The 19,092-nt window shown below is 41.1% G+C and overlaps 1 protein-coding gene across 1 annotated transcript in view; it reads left to right on the forward strand.

The window, feature by feature from the left end:
* The window catches only part of LOC129817306 (sodium/potassium/calcium exchanger 4-like), a 79,030-nt gene extending 61,171 nt beyond the window's left edge, over positions 1-17,859 (forward strand). The window contains exons 13-17 of the mRNA XM_055872401.1: positions 9-175; positions 573-687; positions 889-1,001; positions 3,243-3,308; positions 6,174-17,859. Of these exons, the coding sequence (XP_055728376.1) occupies positions 9-175; positions 573-687; positions 889-1,001; positions 3,243-3,308; positions 6,174-6,323 (611 nt within the window). The 3' untranslated portion in view covers positions 6,324-17,859. The remainder of the gene's footprint in view (positions 1-8; positions 176-572; positions 688-888; positions 1,002-3,242; positions 3,309-6,173) is intronic.
* Positions 17,860-19,092: the final 1,233 nt, after the last annotated feature.

Raw genomic sequence — 19,092 nt, forward strand, 5'->3', positions numbered from 1 at the left:
TCCTACAGTGGGCATCAGCAGCAAGTGCAAGTGGCTGATCGCGTGGCCCCTGCTGCTCCTTCTGTTCTTCACCATCCCCAACTGTGCCAAGCCTCGATGGGAGAAGTTCTTTATGCTCTCCTTTATCCTCTCCACTGTCTGGATTGCCGTCTTCTCTTACTTCATGGTCTGGATGGTGAGTCTCAGGGTACAGTAGTGAACGTGTTTAATTATTCTTGTGGGGACCAGAAGTCCCCACTAGAATATTAAACAAACAGAAATTTGACCAACTGGGAACATTTTGTTAGTCCCCACGAGGTCAATTGCTATTTATAGGGGGTTTACGGTTCAGGTTAGAATTAGTGTTAAGGTTAGAATTACGTTTAGGGTTAGGGCTAAGGCTTTTGGGTTAAGGTCAGGATTAAGGTTAGGGGTAAGAGTGCAGGTTAGGTTTATGGAAAATATATGATTTTGAATGTCCCCACAAGGTCAGCTGTACAAGACTGTGTGTGGTGTGGAGGAGGGGTGTGTGTGGGAGTTGTGTCTGGCTGTTCTGGTCACTTATCAGTTGTAATGTGTGTGTGTGGTCACAGGTCACCATCATCGGCTACACCCTTGGCATCCCAGACGTCATTATGGGCATAACTTTCCTGGCAGCGGGCACTAGTGTACCAGACTGCATCGCCAGTCTCATCGTTGCTCGGCAAGGTACAACTCTACTTTCTGTAATTTCCCTTTAACGGTTGGTGAGGATGGAAATCAAGGGCACCTACTCATTGAAAAACAAAAGGTATCTTTGGACTGTACCATCTTTGGCAATAATCTTGTTTTAAGGCTTTTCAAAGTTAATTCTGAATGTTGCTTTTATGTAAAATACTTGTATTTTGAATGACAACTATTTCTGTTTAGGAATGGGTGACATGGCTGTGTCCAACACCATTGGCAGTAATGTGTTTGATATCCTGGTTGGGCTGGGGTTGCCCTGGGCGCTACAGACCATGGCGGTCAACTACGGCTCTGAGGTAAGAACAGCTATAGGGAACGGAGTAGGGTTCAGTTGCCCCTTGTCGCTGATCTTGGATCAGTATAGCATTTCCCCCACAAATGTTTAAGGTTGGGAAGCTGATCCTAGATCTGTACCTTCACCCTGGAGCATAGGGGACAGCTTTTCTTGTAGGGAGCATTGAGAGATTACTGCTTTGCTTGACGTACAACTTTGTAACTCAATGTGCACTGTAAATACGTGTAGTTTAGTAGTCATCTTTCAGGAAGCGTATGCACTGAAATGAAGTCAAGTGATGTTGACTCTGAGCACTTGAGTTGGAAGTGTTCATCAGTCATGTGTTGGAGAGGGAATAACACATTTGTTACGGACTAAATAACAAGTGTTTCAGTACTGTGTGATTGAGTCCGTGACCCTACTGTTTCTCCAGCTCTCTCCTCCTCTCCCACACTTCAACTAGGGGTGCATCTCAATAGTATAACGCATACTCTTGGCCAGAGAGGAAGCCAGTTAAGACTATTGAGACGCACCCCGTGAGTTGGGCCAACTTTTATAATTTTGAATATTGCTTTAATCTATACAGTTGAAGTCGGAAGTTTACATACACTTAGGTTGGAGTCATTAACTTGTTTTTCACTCCACAAATTTCTTGTTAACAAACTATAGTTTTGGCAAGTCGGTTAGGACATCTACTTTGTACATGACAAGTAATTTTTCCAACAATTGTTTACAGACAGATTATTTCACATATAGCTCATTGTATCACAATTCCAGTGGGTCAGAAGTTTACATACACTGAGTTGACTGTGCATTTAAACAGCTTGGAAAATTCCAGAAAATTATGTCATGGCTTTAGAAGCTTCTGTTAGGCTAATGGACATCATTTGAGTCAATTGGAGGTGTACCTGTGGATGTATTTCAAGGCCTACCTTCAAACTCAGTGCCTCTTTGCTTGACTTCATAGGAAAATCAAAAGAAATCAGCCAAGACCTCAGAACAAATTGTAGACCTCCACAAGTCTGGTTCATCCTTGTGAGCAATTTCCAAACGCCTGAAGGTACCACGTTCATCTGCACAAACAATAGTATGCAAGTATAAACACCATGGGACCACGCAGCCGTCATACCGCTCAGGAAGGAGACGCATTCCGTCTCCTAGAGATTAATGTACTTTGGCGCGAAAAGTGCAAATAAATCCCAGAACAACAGCAAAGGATCTTGTGAGGATGATGGAGGAAACGGGTACAAACGTAGCTATATCCACAGTAAAACGAGTCCTATATCGACATAACCTGAAAGGCCGCTCAGCAAGGAAGAATCCACTGCTCCAAAACAGCCATAAAGCTAGACTACGGTTTGCAACTGCACATGGGGACAAAGATTGTACTTTTTGGAGAAATGTCCTCTGGTCTGACAAAAATAGAACTGTTTGGCCATAATGACCATTGTTATGTTTGGAGGAAAAAGGGGGAGGCTTGCAAGCCGAAGAACACCATCCCACCATGAAGCACGGGAGTGGTAGCATTATGTTGTGGGGGTGCTTTGCTGCAGGAGGAACTGGTGCACTTAACAAAATAGATGGCATCATGAGGATGGAAAATGTGGATATATTGAAGAAACATCTCAAGACATCAGTCAGGAAGTTAAAGCTTGGTCACAAATGGGTCTTCCAAATGGACAATGACCCCAAGCATACTTCCAAAGTTGTGGCAAAATGGTTTAAGGACCACAAAGTCAAGGTATTGGAGTGGCCATCACAAAGCCCTGACCTCAATACTACAGACAATTTGTGGGCAGAACTGAAAAAGCGTGTGCGAGCAAGGAGGCCTACAAACCTGACTCAGTTACACCAGCTCTGTTGGGGGGAATGGGCCAAAATTCACCCAACTTATTGTGGGAAGCTTGTGGAAGGCTACCCGAAATGTTTGACCCAAGTTAAACAATTTAATGGCAATGCTACCAAATAGTAATTGAGTGTATGTAAACTTTTGATCCACTGGGAATGTGATGAAAGAAATAAAAGCTGAAATAAATCCTTCTCTCTACTTTTATTCTGACATTCACATTCTTAAAATGAAGTGGTGATCCTAACTGACCTAAGACAGGGAATTTTTACTAGGATTAAATGTTAGGAATTGTGAAAAACTGAGTTTAAATGTAATTGGCTCAGGTGTATGTAAACTTCCGACTTCAACTGTACATTAAGTTAATAGTATTTTTAAATATTCCCCATGTAATGTTAACTATGAGTTCCCCTCTAGGTCATTATCAACAGTCGAGGACTTCTCTACTCTGTGGTGCTGCTGCTGGGTTCTGTGGCTTTAACGGTGAGACGATTCTGTCCTCTGTAGCTCAGTTGATAGAGCATGATGTTTGTGGCGCCAGGATAGTGGGTTCGATTCCCAGGACTACCCATAAGTAAAACATTTATGCACGCATGGCTAAGTTGCTTTGGATAAAAGCATCTGCTTAATGGCATATATTATACATGCATTACATTATACTACTGACAAGTCTTACTGTGTATAGAGACTACAGTATCTATGTCTCTGCCACTGAACAGTCTGTCAGTGTATTAGGCTATGGAACCAATGTTTTTTCAAAGGGAGTCATCCGTCGGCTGATGATAGACAACGGAGAAGATTGTCCACACAAAAAACACGCCTTGAAAATAGGAATTTGTTCTGATTTGCCTAGTTAAATAAATGTAATTTTTTTTTTTTAATGTACATATGCAACTTTGAGTTGACGGACAAAAACAGACAGTTCATGAATGCATATACAATTTAATCTGTGTTCTTGCACCTCTGTGTGGCCTTAGATTTTTTTATTGGAATGGTTCTGTTTTGTGGATATGGATAATGCTACTGTTTTGTTGCAAACTCTTCTGTGTGTATGTTCAATTTAAAGAGGCACTATACAGAAATCGCTCATTTCCTGGTTGCTCAAGTTCAAATGGTTCACTGCATTTCAGTATAAGGTGCCGTGAAAGTATTTGCCCCTTTCAGATTTTCTCTATTTTGGCATATTTGATACTGAATTATCAGATCTTCAACCAAATCCTAATATTAGATAAAGGGAACCTGAGTTTACAAATAACAAAAAAAATGTATACATATTTTATATATTTAATTAATAAAGTTATGCAGCACCCAATTCCCCTGTGAAAAAGTAATTGCCCCGTAACACTCAATAACTGGTTGTACCACCTTTAGCTGCAATGACTGCAACCAAATGCTTCCTGTAGTTGTTGATCAGTCTCTCACATCACTCTGGAGGAATGTTGTCCCATTCATGCATGTAGAACTGCTTTAACTCAGCAACATTTGTGGGTTTTCAAGCATGAACTGCTCATTTCAAGTCCTGCCACAACATCTCAATTGGGATTAGCTCTGGGCCATTCCAAAACTTCAAATGTGTTGCTTTTTACTCACTTTCATGTAGACTGTGATGGTTTGGGGATGCTTTGCTGCCTCAGGACCTGGACAACTTGCCTTACAGAGCAGAATTCCTGGTTCCTTCTATATCAGAGAATTCTACAGGAGAATGTCAGGCTATACGTCTGTGAGCTGAAGCTGAAGTGCAGCTGGGTCATGCAGCAAGGCAATGATCCAAAACACACAATCAAGTCTACATGAAAATGGCTAAAAAGCAAGTTTTGGAATTGCCTAGTCAAAGTCCAGACCTAATCCCAATTGAGGTCCCTTACGAAAAAAAGAGTGCAGTCAGAGAGCAGTATCACTGCAGTATGCTGCAAATACTGCGTCCAAAGTTTTTTTACTGCAATAATTTTGCATTGTAACTGCAGTTATACTGTAGTTGAACAGCAGTTACACTAAACTATAACTGCAGTTATTCTGCAATTACTGCACTTTTACTGCATTTTCAAAACTGCAATATTTTTTTTGTAAGGGATGCTGTGGCAGGACTTGAAATGAGCAGTTCATGCTTGAAAACCCACAAGTGTCGCTGAGTTACAGCAGTTCTGCATGAAGAGTGGGCCAAAATTCCTCCACAGCGATGTGAGAGACTGATCAACTACTTCAAGAAGCGTTTGGTTGGAGTCATTGGAGGTAAAGGTGGCACAACCAGTTATTGAGTGTAAGGGGGAAATTACTTTTTCACACAGGGGCTTTCGGTGTTGCATAACTTTTGTTTATTAAATAAATTAAATCATTATGTAATTGTTGTGTTGTTCACTCAGGTTCCCTTTATCTAATATTAGGTTTTGGTTGAAGATCTGATAACATTCAGTATTAAAAATATGCAAAGTATAGAAAATCAGAAAGGGGGTAAATACTTTTTCACGGCACTGTACAGTATGTGACAAAAAAGCAAGTATCGTGTAGATGATCATTGTACCGTCTAAAGCGCTGTGAAATATGTTTTCTATAGCCACAAATATTGTGTTTTCAGCTGTTTGAAGCTGGTGTGCAAAAGCAAAAGTCAAAGACACAAAAAACGAAACTGAAGAACAGGACACATAGAACAATAGCACATAGAACATATCTACCGGTTGTTAGACTTGCTTTCAATGATAATGACAGATCTGTAACACATATTTCTATGTGAATTTGGTCGGTCGCCCAAAAAGTTACATATTGCAGCTTGAAGTGATAAATTGGTGTTATTGAAAAAAGTGTCTGATAAGCTCAATTACACGAATGGAAGTCATCATTTGATTAATTACATTAACAGGTGTCTTTAAATTTAATTAGATAATAGTTTCCTATTTAAAAAAAAAAGAGAAGATAATATGCTGAAATAAAGTATAGCAATTTAGAACATTTTATAAATGTAAATATTTCTGTCCCATTCCAAACCGTGTGTGTATGCGTTCGCGTGCCTTCTTGCACATGCGTGTGTGTGTGGCAGAGACGGATGAACAAAAGTGTTGCCAGTAATTTCTTGATGAACCATCAACCACTAGTCAGGTGTACATACAGAGGTCCGATGTACCTTTGACTATGGTCGCGTTCCCCTGCTCGGACGTTGCATGCATCAACCAATGTTTGCGTGCCATGTCATCGACAGTCGGCCATCAGTTTGCTATAACATATGATGGGGTTAGCTGATACGTAATTTCAAGGCATTGAAAGATAAGGCATTGTATGATCTTGCATGCGTCAGCTACGCCTGGGCAGAGAAACACACTAAGTATGGTGTGCTGTGTATGTGTTCCACCTCTGCAGGTGGGGGGGATCCACGTGAACCACTGGAAGCTGGATCTGAAGCTGGGTATCTACACGCTGGTCCTCTACGCTGTCTTCCTGTGTTTCTCCATCATGATCGAGTACAACGTGTTCACCTTCGTCAACCTGCCAATGTGCATGGAGGAGTAGCTAGACCCTGCCCACCCACGCTGACCTCTGAATCAGGAAGCTCCATCCCCTCAATCCCAGAGAGCGACCAATCACAATCAACCTTCTTCGCCGTCATCCACTACATTACTAAACCTTGTAACTGAAACTCCTGTCTGTCTGACTCCATCTTTCATTGTCATAACAGACCTGTTGACCTCTTGATCTGCTCATTGTCTTTAAATCTGTCTCTCCCTGTGCTTGGACTCGCTTTCCCATGAGGCTTTGTTCTGAGGAGTGGATGGACGCCTCTCCATGCCTCAAACGTCCTCCCCTCTCACATCCAACAGACAGGACCCAGTGTCAGACTAATCTGTTTTCCATTTACCCCCTCCAACTATCTCTAGTCTTACTGTGCTTTCATTAGCATTTCATCAAAGGCTTTTGACTTAAGGGGATCCTACACTACTTAGTCTCCCTCTCACAAGAACCCACACATACCTCAGGTTAGGGTTAGTCGTAAACCCCAACATTGACACTCAACCATTTCTCCCACTCTCCCCCATCAAAACCTCTTCTCTTATCCTCCCTACCCCACACCACAGATCTACCCAAAGACCCTAGGAAGAAAACACGACCTCGCCCTCAATCTCTACCTCTCCCCCAAATCCCGCTTGTGCCCCCACCCTTTGGAGGAGGAACTTTTTTTGGGCAGCTCTTCTACTCTTTCTGGCCTGGACCCCTCTGACATGGTCCAAGCTGTGATAGTTTCCTGTTTCCACATCGCTACGTCCCACCCCTCTGCACCAGACATTCACCTTTCAATCCTCAATCTACTACTCTTTTACTCTTCACTTCATCACCTCTTAAGAAGGACATTTTGTCAGGAATCTTTATGTAAAATGAGTACGTGGTCAACTCAAAGCTGAGACTGAAAGAAGAGCGCATATGATGTATAGTTGCAACACTGCACATTGTTAAACTTGTAAACATGTATTTTTTTTTCATTTTCTTTTTGTATCGTGTGGGTTTTTGTTTTTCAAACGGGAGTTTAAAAACGACCATGAAATATGTAGAGGAGAGCTTGTTGCAATCATAAAGGACATTGCCTGTTTCACAGAAAGGAATTGCGCACGGAGAAAATGCTTTTTGCTGTAAGGAGATTTGGCCCCCCTCGAAGGGAGGGCGTCTGGCTGATGGAGGCGACTCTATAACCCGTTGTGCTGAAAGTTCAGCTGTTGTTTTTTTTCCTCCATCAGAGACTGATATCTCTCACACACACCCTCCAACTGCAAAACACTAAAGAGAGAAACGACTCACACCGGATCTTGGGGAGATGCGACAGATACGTCACTGAACGGGGGGATACGGTGTCATCTTTGGAATGGTGTCCATATTAGGACATCTTCGCACAACAGCATGGAGAAATGTGTATTGCATCACAGGTGATCTGAATCGGTCTGTTCTTCTCATCTTCTGTCATTGACCCCCCCTTTGACCACTAGGGGGCAATGCTGCCCCCTCACTCTGATCTGTCTGTGCATGGCAGGGGTCTTAAGCAACCACAGCTGTTTGGTTATCAGGGAATATTTGAAGCCTCTGAAGTTCCAGTAGGTGGCGCCATTGGTGGTGTTAGCTCAATGTTAATTACATGTAGATAATGCACTTTAAAACAAGCAAGGCCGTCCTCTCAGTCTGAGTCAACTAGTGCTTCCTTTGAGTGTATGTATGTACATTATATGTGAGTGTGCGTGCGTGGGGGTGGGGGCACACCCGTGAGCACACAACAGTCTGTCTGCAGTGCATTGTACTTACTGGGAGTATAAACGCAGGCTCCTCGGCAGTACGAAAAGTGATAGGCTGAGGGGTGTGCGTGCGTGGCTGCCACCCCCCACCCACTTTACAAAAAACGGCAGCTACAAGCTACTGCAATCTGAGACATTTGACATCATGCAAAAACATCTGCGGAGACTGAGTCTACAATAAGCTGGAAAGATTTGCTTTAATAGGGGAGTGTTAATGACGAAAACATGACCTTCCCTTTTTGTGTTGGCAGCAGGTACTTGTATATGCAATCTCAATGTTATGCGTTCTGTGTGTTGGAATTAGAAGGGCCCCTATGGAGGTTGCCATAATGTTAGGAGAACATTTGAGCTCGCTTGTGTGAATGACAGCTGAGGAACCGAGCCAGAGGACATGGATGGAACGTTCTGGAATGGGGGATTCTGTGTGTGCGGGGAGTCCGACCCTCCTGGCACAAGGGCATTATTCAACCACCAACTCTACCTGAAGACCAGAGGGGAAGGACACCAGCCGGGATGCTGGGAAACACCCCCCAGGCTACAGATGGTTTAGTCCAGTGTCCTCTGACCTTTCTGGAAATTCTCCTCCAGGAAAGACAACTTTGTGAGATGAGATCTCATCTGTGTGTGTGTGATGAACCTGAGTAGCAGAAATTTTAGGAGTTGGACCCCTAAGCTGCTACTCCCGGGGGAGGTTTTTGACTCTAGCTGCGTTCTCTTGGAAGAAGGTGACCACATAGGTCCTCAAGACTCTCAACCCCCCCATCCTCCTCATCACATCCCAATGCCATCAATGCTACCCGTATCGTGTGTCCTCCACCCCGCTCGACTATCAATTTATAGCAGTTACCCTCACTGCACTGTATGCCCCCCAGTGGGTCTTTTCCCTGTAGAAGAGTGAAAAAGTATTCTCTACTAGTGCCATTTGAATTTGATTCTCATTGTTTCCTTCTTGTTAACGATTGTTGCATTCTCAATCTTTTCGTTCTTCCTTATTAACTGTACATACAGTGGGGCCCGAAATGATTGACAGCCTTGAAAAAAATAACAGTATAAAATAAATAATTAAAATACTGAGCTATATTGTATGCAAAAGAAAAGTAAATGATGTGGTTTTATACTAATATAATTGCTCAGAGAAAGAGATTTTGTTTAGCAAGTAATATATATTTTTTCATCAAAGGGTAGGGGTCAAAATGATTGACACCCCTGTTTTCAATACTTCACCTTGTGAGGATAATGGCACAGACTTTTTCTACACATTGGGAGGAATAATAGACCATTTCTCCACACAGTATCCTTCCATATCCTTGATATCCTTTGCGCTTATGGACTGCCCTCTTCAATTCAAACCACAGGTTTTCAATGGGTTTCAAGTCCGGAGACGAGATGGCAAGAGATGGCAATAGCAAAATGTAGATTTTGGGGCCGATTTAACCATTTTATTTGTGGATTTTGTGTGCTTGGGGTTATTGGCTTGCTGGAACATCCACTTGCGGCAAAGTTTCAGCCTCCTGTTAGAATGAAGCAGGTTTTTTAACGGTAAAATTGGACCCCTACTATTTTCATCAATAAATATGACTTGTTAAACAAAATCTTTCTCTGAGAAATTGGTAGTATATTAGTATAAAATCATAATCTCCCAATTATTTGTTTGAATACAATATAGCTCAGTATTTGAATTATTTATTTTATACAGTATTTTTTTCTCATCTTTATCAAGGGTGTCAATCATTTCAGACCCCGTGGTTCATATGTACATTTGAAGTCGGAAGTTTACATACACCTTAGCCAAATACATTTAAACTCAGTTTTTCACAATTCCTGACATTTAATCCTAGTAAAAATTCCCTGTCTTAGGTCAGTTAGGATCACCACTTCATTTTAAGAATGTGAAATGTCAGAATAATAGTAGAGAATTATTTATTTCAGTTTTTATTTCTTTCATCACATTCCCAGTGGGTCAGAAGTTTACGTACACTCAATTAGTGTTTGGTAGCATTGCCTTTAAATTGTTTAACTTAGGTCAAACGTTTTGGGTAGCCTTCCACAAGCTTCCCACAATACGTTGGTGAGTTTTGGCCCATTCCTCCTGACAGAGCTGGTGTAACTGAGTCAGGTTTGTAGGCCTCTTTGCTCGCACACGCTTTTTCAGTTCTGCCCACAAATTTTCTATACGATTGAGGTCAGGGCTTTGTGATGGCTACTCCAATTAGTTGACTTTGTGGTCATTAAACCATTTTGACACAACTTTGGAAGTATGCTTGGGGTCATTGTCCATTTGGAAGACCCATTTGTGACCAAGCTTTAACTTCCTGACTGATGTCTTGATGTTTCTTCAATATATCCACATTTTCCATCATGATGCCATCTATTTTGTGAAGTGCACCAGTCCCTCCTGCAGCAAAGCACCCCCACAACATGCTGCCACCCCCGTGCTTCACAGTTGGGATAGAGTTCTTTGGCTTGCAAGCCTCCCCCTTTTTCCTCCAAACATAACGATGGTCATTATGGCCAAACAGTTCTATTTTTGTCAGACCAGAGGACATTTTTTTGTCCCCATGTGCAGTAGCCTATAAGAAGCTTCTAAAGCCATGACATAATTTTCTGGAATTTTCCAAGCTGTTTAAAGGCAAAGTCAACTTAGTATATGTCAACTTCTGACCCACTGGAATTGTGATACAGTGAAATAATCTGTAAATAATTGTTGGGAAAATGTATTGTTAACTCATGCAAGTTAACAAGAAATTTGTGAAGTGGTTGAAAAACGAGTTTTAATAACTTAAGTGCATGTAAACTTCCGACTTGAACTGTACATTTTTGAACAGCTTTTTGGGTCAAAAGAACAAGCATATACCTGAGTTGATTCAATGTCAAAAGTTTTTGGGGGTTTGTTTTCCATTGTACATTTCCGTTTGTTTGTCATTGGTTTTAAGTAGTGGGTTTGGGTTAACACCTGTGTGGTCGTGTCCTTGGACCAATCCCAAATGGACCCCTAGATCCTACACATTATGCACTTGTGGAGATCTGAGAGGGTTAGACAGGTGTAAGCAATCAGTAATAGCTCCACATAGCCACCTAACGTCCAGGTTCAGTGTAAGTTTCACTATTTTGTGCTAATACTGTTATAGGCTTTGGGATTTTGCTCGATTTCGAGGGTTGATTCTGTTTGGGTGTGGCTTGCCCTGATTGGAATCATCCTTGTTGGTCAGGATGTGTTGCACCTGTCGCCTTGTTAATCAGCCAATAGTTTCACCTGTGCTGGCACAGTGTTCCAGTGGAAATGGAGATGTTGGAAGAGCTATACGGCTGTTTAGCAGTGGAGGCTAGTGGGAGGAGCTATAGGAGGACGGGGTCATTGTAATGCCTGGATTGGAATAAATGGAACGGTTTCAAACGTGGTTTCTATGTTTGATACCGTTTCATTTATTCCATTCCAGCCAGTACAATGTCCTCCTATAGCTCCTCCCACCAGCCTCCACTGCCGTTTAGCTATTCCTCTTTAAGGTTGTAAACAAAGCTTTTTACTGTATCTTGTGTCTCACCTAAGTTGTGTGTGTTTTCTTCCTTTAATTTGTCTGATATCAGGCAAGTCTAGTGGGTGCTAAGATGCTACTCGGGTGGTTTGCTTGGCCAGCACCCACATTGATGCCTTTCAAAACACACTTTGAAACCAAAACTGTTTCGCTCTGGTTGTCAGCGGCTCAGTTGTTCGTTCCCTATTTCTTTTGAGCAACGATTTGTATTTATTTATTGGGGAATGTAACAATACCAATAAAATCCTTGGATCTCCACAAGCGAATAGAGCATAGGGTCTAGGGGTTGCCTTGGAATTGGGCACTGGTTGCCAGGTCCTGAAAGTAACAGCACAGCAGCTCACACTGCTCCTACTGTTTGACTATTTAAACTCATCCAACACACACATCCACACATATTGCCAGTTTATCTGCCACAAACGTTTATTATCAATCACTTTTTAAAAAAAATAAGTTGAATTCAGATACCATAAATCATGCCATAGCTCTGCATTAAAAATACATAGAAACCATGTTGTACAAAATAAAAGAGCACACATAGCCCCATACACCCAGGGCAACATTTACTTAGTGCGAAATAATTATAAAAAGTGTAACAATTACCGTAAACCTCATTATCAACTGAGTAGTTTGGGTCCTGAATGCTGATTGGCTAAAACAGCATTTAGCTGTGTGTATATCAGGCAATATACCACTGGTGTGAGGCAAAAATACTTGTTTACTGTTCTATTTATGTTGGTAACCAGTTTATAATAGCAATAAGGCACCTCGGGGGTTTGTGGAATATGGCCAATATACCACAGCTAAGGGCTGTATCCAGGCACTCCACTTCACGTCAAGCGTAAGAACAGCCCTTAGCCGTGGTATATTGGCTAATATACCACACCCTCTCAGGCCTTGTTAATTATAATCTGGTAGTGTGATTTAATTTGAAACGTATCATAGTGCAAAGACAACAAAAATACCATAAACCTCATAATCTGAGAGTGACAATTTAAAAAACTTTTCTTCAACAATGTGTGTATAAAGAGACCACTTTATGTATTGCTCGGGTAATTAAACTAGTTAAATATTCCGCCTCTTTATAACACACATGGTTTAACCCTCAAGCTACTGACTGGGTTCATTGTCAAATATTTCATGACTTTGTCGATCAACATGTTCTTAAATCTAAATAATTGTTTTCGTGTTTATGTATGAATATGGACTTTTTAAAAGACCCCAGTCAAAAACACCTAAGTCTGCTTATAGTAATTTGATAAATGGGACCTTTTATTTGAATCTAGTTTTCTCTGGAGACATGGTAACAAGTTATCCACACCACCAGAGGGTGGAGGGGGACCTGTATCATGGATTTTGACCAGATAGACAGATCACCTGCAGACATATAGCTTCCCATGTACTCACCTAAGATTGTACTTTTCTATACCACATATACCACAAAACCCAAATTACCTTATTTTTGTGCATATAAAAATCTGCCAGTGGTATACAAAGTCTGCCAAAGATATAAATACTTAACAATACAGAACTCGGATACACTCTGAATCTACATAGAGAGCTGTATTGGTGTATATTCTCTGAAAAGTTGTTATTCTAGGGAAAACCTGTCTCCAGGTTTCTACATATCATCAGAGGGTGGAGGGGGGCCTTATGTACTCACTCGCCTATGGTTATAACTAGGTATGACCGTGTACAACATCTAAATGAACTTCGATATTTGCTTATTTGCAGTCGAAGCAGCTCACTGTCAGTGTACTTGTTACTTGGTAAAACTGTAGTACAGAAACCAGTTACCCTCTGAATGTACACATAGTGCTGTATAGGTCGTTATCAATAAAACGTCACAAGGTGCATAGCGTTTGATTTGCCTGCTCCGCTAAAACCATTGACAACTACTTTCTGTTTTCAAGGGATTGCTTTATACATTTTATAACTATTTGGTTTTAATATCATCACCTCTTGAAGAGTATAGTTAGAACTACACATGTCCGTTATTCCACATTTAGCTCTATCAGAGTTATACAGCAAGTAACTGCATGCTTGTCATCAATTGATCATGTATTTTCAGATACGTGAGGGTAGCCTATCCATGTAGCATGTAGCTAGATAAGCAAACAACGTGTAATTTAGCTTGCTTCATCAGAGATGAGGCTTTTCTGAAAGAGCTTGACATTGGCAAGTCCTCGTCCTGGTAAAGTTGTCAATTAGACTACTGTCATCTCCACTATAGATGGCAAGCAAATCAATAAGTATGTGACCGACCGGCTTGATTCAGTCTTATGTAGCAAAATTTGAAGTATGAACACAAAAACTACAGGCTGCATGACATCAGCAGCCTGGTGGTCCAAATTAGCATAACTAATGTAGTTTAACACCAATAAACCCACCCGTTTAAAAATGTATGTATATGTCAATCTAGCAAACCAGGCAACTTAAAGCAACTTTCTAAACCATGTTTGGTTCTTTCTGGCTTGCTAGCTGATGTTATGTTAGTTAGCTAGCTAGCTGATGTTAGCTTGCTAGCCAGTTCAAATAATGACCATATCATATTGTTGACAACGTCTTCACTTTATCTCTTTTGTCTATATAATTAAGGAAAATAAACTCACAACAAGATCATTATTTACAAGTTAACGGCGAGCCAATTACAGAAAATATCTTTCTACCAGATCATTTTTGAACTTGGACACTGTCTCGTTGGCCTAACGTTAAATAATAATTTGACTTTGGTACAGGTCATGTTCTTCACATTACTGTTTCTGGTAAACACATAATTTTGCAATTCTACTACGTGATTTATTTTATTTTATTAAGCGTTGGAAAGGATTACCTACACATACTGACCAGCTCATGTTATAGACAGAAGCGAGCTACATGGCAGACCAATCCAAACTCATCTCTCGGCAATTCCAGCCCATCCATTATCTCAGCCAATCATGGCTAGCGGGAAGGTTCTTGTCTTTTTCTGTGGTTAAACCAACTAGGCTCGTAATTTAACAATTGTATTTGTATTTACAGATGGCATACAAGTTTGTTATTAAGGCACATTAAAGTTTGCATGTTCCAGAAGGCATTTCTGCCAAAAAATAAGTTTTGATTTTTACGTTCAAATGCCTTTCCTGGGAAGCAGTGACGCACGACATATGCCTAGTTTCCTGAAACAAGTCACATATTTGGATATACAGCCATCTAGTTTATCCCCTGAAAGTTAGCTTGTTAACTATCCATATTGACGTGATCTATTCTTAGCTAGCTAGCCAATCTGACATGGTCCATTAATATAGCCTATCCTATCTGTCAGCAGCAATCGTGATTAAACACGTAAAAACAATGTTGAAAAGAGGATAATGGTAGCCAACTTCGCTAGGTAGGCCTATGTTGGTTGGAGAAAAAAGTACATTAGGTCTACTTATCACTATGTTTAGCCAACTGTACAACATTTCTACCGGTAGCTTGCAAAGTAAACATTCTCAGCTAACTGACAGTACATTGGCAAATGCGCCCTTCTGCTGATTGACAGGCAGACCCCACAAAGGATGGGAAATGAACCTAAACCACTCATACTTGTCAGGTATAGTTCACTTATATTTTATATCAGTCATATCTAATTAATGGTGGCCAATATTGAGATACATGAGGTTAGACTCACAATATATCTGAAATGACATGATCAATTGATGGTCACTGATCATGAAAAGCAGGCAGCTACTTGCTGTATAACTCTGATAGAGCTAAATGTCATCAATTGTTTTGCATGGAATAATCTGAAATGTGTAGTTCTGACTGCTCTTCAAGAGGTGATGATATTGCAACCAAATAGTTAACATGTATTTAACAATCCCTTTGAAATGGCACACAGTTGTCATGGTTTTAGCAGAGCTGGGGGTCTCCTTGCCCCCCCCCCCCCCCCCCCCAGCAGGCAAATTGAATGCTCTGCATCTTATTGTGAGGTTCTATTAATAATATTGGTGTGTATTCTCCCCCAAAAAATATTCTACTGAAAATATTATAAATACCAGAATTCCTATAATAACCTCCAATATACTTTATGTGCAAGGTGTTATGATATTCTAAATGCTATACCCTTTGGTTTAAAGTAACTTAAAGGATTGGGGGCATGCTTTTTGAAGCATGCTACCATAGCCCATACCACTCCCATTGTTTCACTCACATAAATGCTAACGCTGGCTGTGTGCTAAGTAATTAAAGAAAACGAAGCCATAGTTTTGGTCAATGTCTTTCAGGGTTAAATTATTTCAAATGTTGGTGTACTGCCCCTTTAAATGGCAGTCAATTTTACCACATTTATATTTTCTTAAAAAAACTGAAAACTAAATGATACTTTAGTAAAATGGTAAATGAGCTTTTCAGTACTAAGGTGGAATTGTACTTTGGAAAAAATCTGCACATTATATAAAGGACATATGTTTTCTTTTTACAAAATATGCAAATTTACAGTAATTTTGCTAAAATAATAGTCCAGATAACATTAATGACATGTCTAATGTCGTTTTGATAATAAATAAGTTGATATTTTGCTGTGATTGTTAATTAATAATTTCTTATTAGGGTCAAAATGTCACTTGATGGTGAAGAAGTTTCACATTTTGTCACGCTGTTAGATTGAGGTTTACGGTATTTTTTGCTCTTTGCACAATTTGTTTGCACTATGAAAATGTTGCACACACATACACACACAATAACTATAACTACTGAACACCGGAGTGGAACCATATGTAATTCTCTTGAATGAATGCGACCAGATGCACTGTGAGCTCAATGTGATGTGGGAGTCATTTGTCAACCAATAAAAATGGGAATACATAATAATCATATTAATAATAATAATAATTATTATTATTATTATGATAATACACTATTATAAATATATATATATATATACACAAAAGTCTGTGGACACCTCTTCAAATTTGTGGATTTGGCTGTTTCAGCGACACCCGTTGCTGACAGGTGTGTAAAATCGAGAACACCGCCATGCAATCTCCATAAACAACATTGGCAGTAGAATGGCCATACTGAAGAGCTCAGTGACATTCAACGTGGCACCGTCATAGGATGCCACCTTTCCAACAAGTCAGTTCATCAAATTTCTGCCCTGCTAGAGCTGCCCCGGTACACTAACTTCTGTTATTGTGAAGTAGAAATGTCTAGGAGCAACAATGGCTCAGCCGCGAAGTGGTAGGACACACAAGTTCACTGAACAAGACCGCCGAGTGCTGAAGTGGGTCAAAATCGTCTGTCCTCGGTTGCAACACTCACTACCGAGTTCCAAGCTGCCTCTGGAAGCAACGTCAGCACAATAACTTTTCATCAGGAGCTTCATAAAATGGATTTCCATGACCGAGCAGCTGCACACAATCCTGAGATTACTATGAGCAATGCCAAAGCTTTCCGCCATTGGACCCTGGAGCAGTGGAAACACAATCCCTGGAGTGATGAATCACGCTTCACCATCTGGCAGTCTGACGGACGATTCTGAATTAGGTGGACGACAGTTATTTTTCCTATCTGCCACAATGCATAGTGCCAACTGTAAAGTTTGGTGGAGGAGAAATAATGGTCTTGGGCTGTTTTTCATAGTTCGGCTAGGCCCCTTAGTTCCAGTGCAGGGAAATATTCATGCTACAGCATACAATAACATTCTAGACGATTCTGTGCTTCCAACTTTGTGGCAACAGTTTGGGGAAGGCTTTTTCCTGTTTCAGCATAACAATGCCCCCGTGCACAAAGCAAGGTCCATATACAAATGGTTTGTCGAGATCAGTGTGGAAGAACTTGACTGGCTTGCACAGAGCCCTGACCTCAACCCCATCGAACACCTTTGGGATGAATTGGAATGCCGACTTCGAGCCAGGCCTAATCGCCCAACATCAGTGCCCGACCTCAGTAATGCTCTTGTGTCTGAATGGAAGCAAGTCCCTGCAGCAATGTTCAAACATCTAGTGGCAATCCTTCCCAGAAGAGTGGAGACTGTTATAGCAGCAAAGCGGGCACCAATTCCATATTAATGTCCATGATATTTGACTAGCAGGTGTCCACATACTTTTGGTCATGTAGTGTATATTTAATGTAAAGTTAGTTACTATAAAAAATTATCGAGGACATCTGTATAACTTATATGAATGTATTGTCTTGCTGTACTGGACATATCCAACTGATGCATTTTACTGTAAAGCAATAATGTGAAAAAAATTAAATGGCTAAATAATTCCTGTACATTTGTCTCACAGTCCTTGAATATAGGTTATAAATTAAACATCAGAATATGGTGCAGAGCATTTGATTTGGCTGCTGGGGGGCAAGGAGACCCACAGCTCCACTGAAATGATTGCAAGATGTAATTTTGATGACTCACACGGTGAGCCTACTGCACATGGTAAGCTGGTGTGCACCAGGTTGTACTTCACGTTGAGGATTTTTCTACAATATTCACAACATATTGACACAATTACAATCTTTATAGAATAAAAATCTAATTTCATCAATTATGTGGAAAAACGTATTTGAGTGAACATTGTCAAACCAGCAGTAGATGAAACAAAGTTCATTCTTTCCTCTGTTGGAGTAGTGAGGGGCCACGCATTTGTGAGGGGCCCCCGTGTTGAGGGTCAGCATGGTGGATGTGTTGTTGCCTACCCTCACCCCCTGGGGGCGGCCCGCCAGGAAGTCCAGGATCCAGTTGCAGAGGGAGGTGTTCAGTCCCAGTGTCCTTAGCTTAGTGATGAGTTTGGAGGTCACAATGGTGTTTAACGCTGAGCTGTATTAATGAAAAGCATTCTCACGTAGGTGTTCCTTTTGTCCAGATGGGAAAGGGCAGTGTGGAGTGCACTAGAGATTGCGTCATCTGTGGATCTGTTGGGGCAGTATGTGAATTGGAGTGGTTCCAGAGTTTCTGGGATGATGGTGTTGTGAGCCATGACCAGCCTTTCAAAGCACTTCATGGATACAGATGTGAATGCTACGGGGTGGTAGTCATTTAGACAGGTTACCTTGGTGTTATTAAGCACTGAGACTATGGTTGTTTGTTTGAAACATGCAGGTATTACAGATTGGGTCAGAGAGAGGTTGAAAATATCAGTGAAGACACTGAGTACACGTCATCGTAATCCATCTGGCGCTGTAGCTTTGTGAATGTTAACCTATTTAAAGGTCTTGCTCACATTGGCGACGGAGAGCGTGGTCATATAGTCGTCCGGACCAGCTGGTGCTCTCACTCATGGTTCAGTGTTGCTTGCCTTGAACTGAGCATAGAAAGCATTTAGCTTATCTGGTAGGCTTGCGTCACTGGGAAGCTCTCGGCAGTGTAGTAGGATTCGATCTTAGTCCTGTATTGACGCTTTGCCTGTTTGATGGTTCGTCGGCGGTTGTAGCGGGATTTCTTAAGTGTCCGGATTAGTGTCCTGCTCCTTAAAAGCTGCAGCTCTAGCCTTTAGCTCAGTGAGGATGTTT

This window comes from Salvelinus fontinalis, chromosome 20 (genome assembly GCF_029448725.1).
Source record: "Salvelinus fontinalis isolate EN_2023a chromosome 20, ASM2944872v1, whole genome shotgun sequence".
Taxonomy (NCBI): Eukaryota; Metazoa; Chordata; class Actinopteri; order Salmoniformes; family Salmonidae; genus Salvelinus; species Salvelinus fontinalis.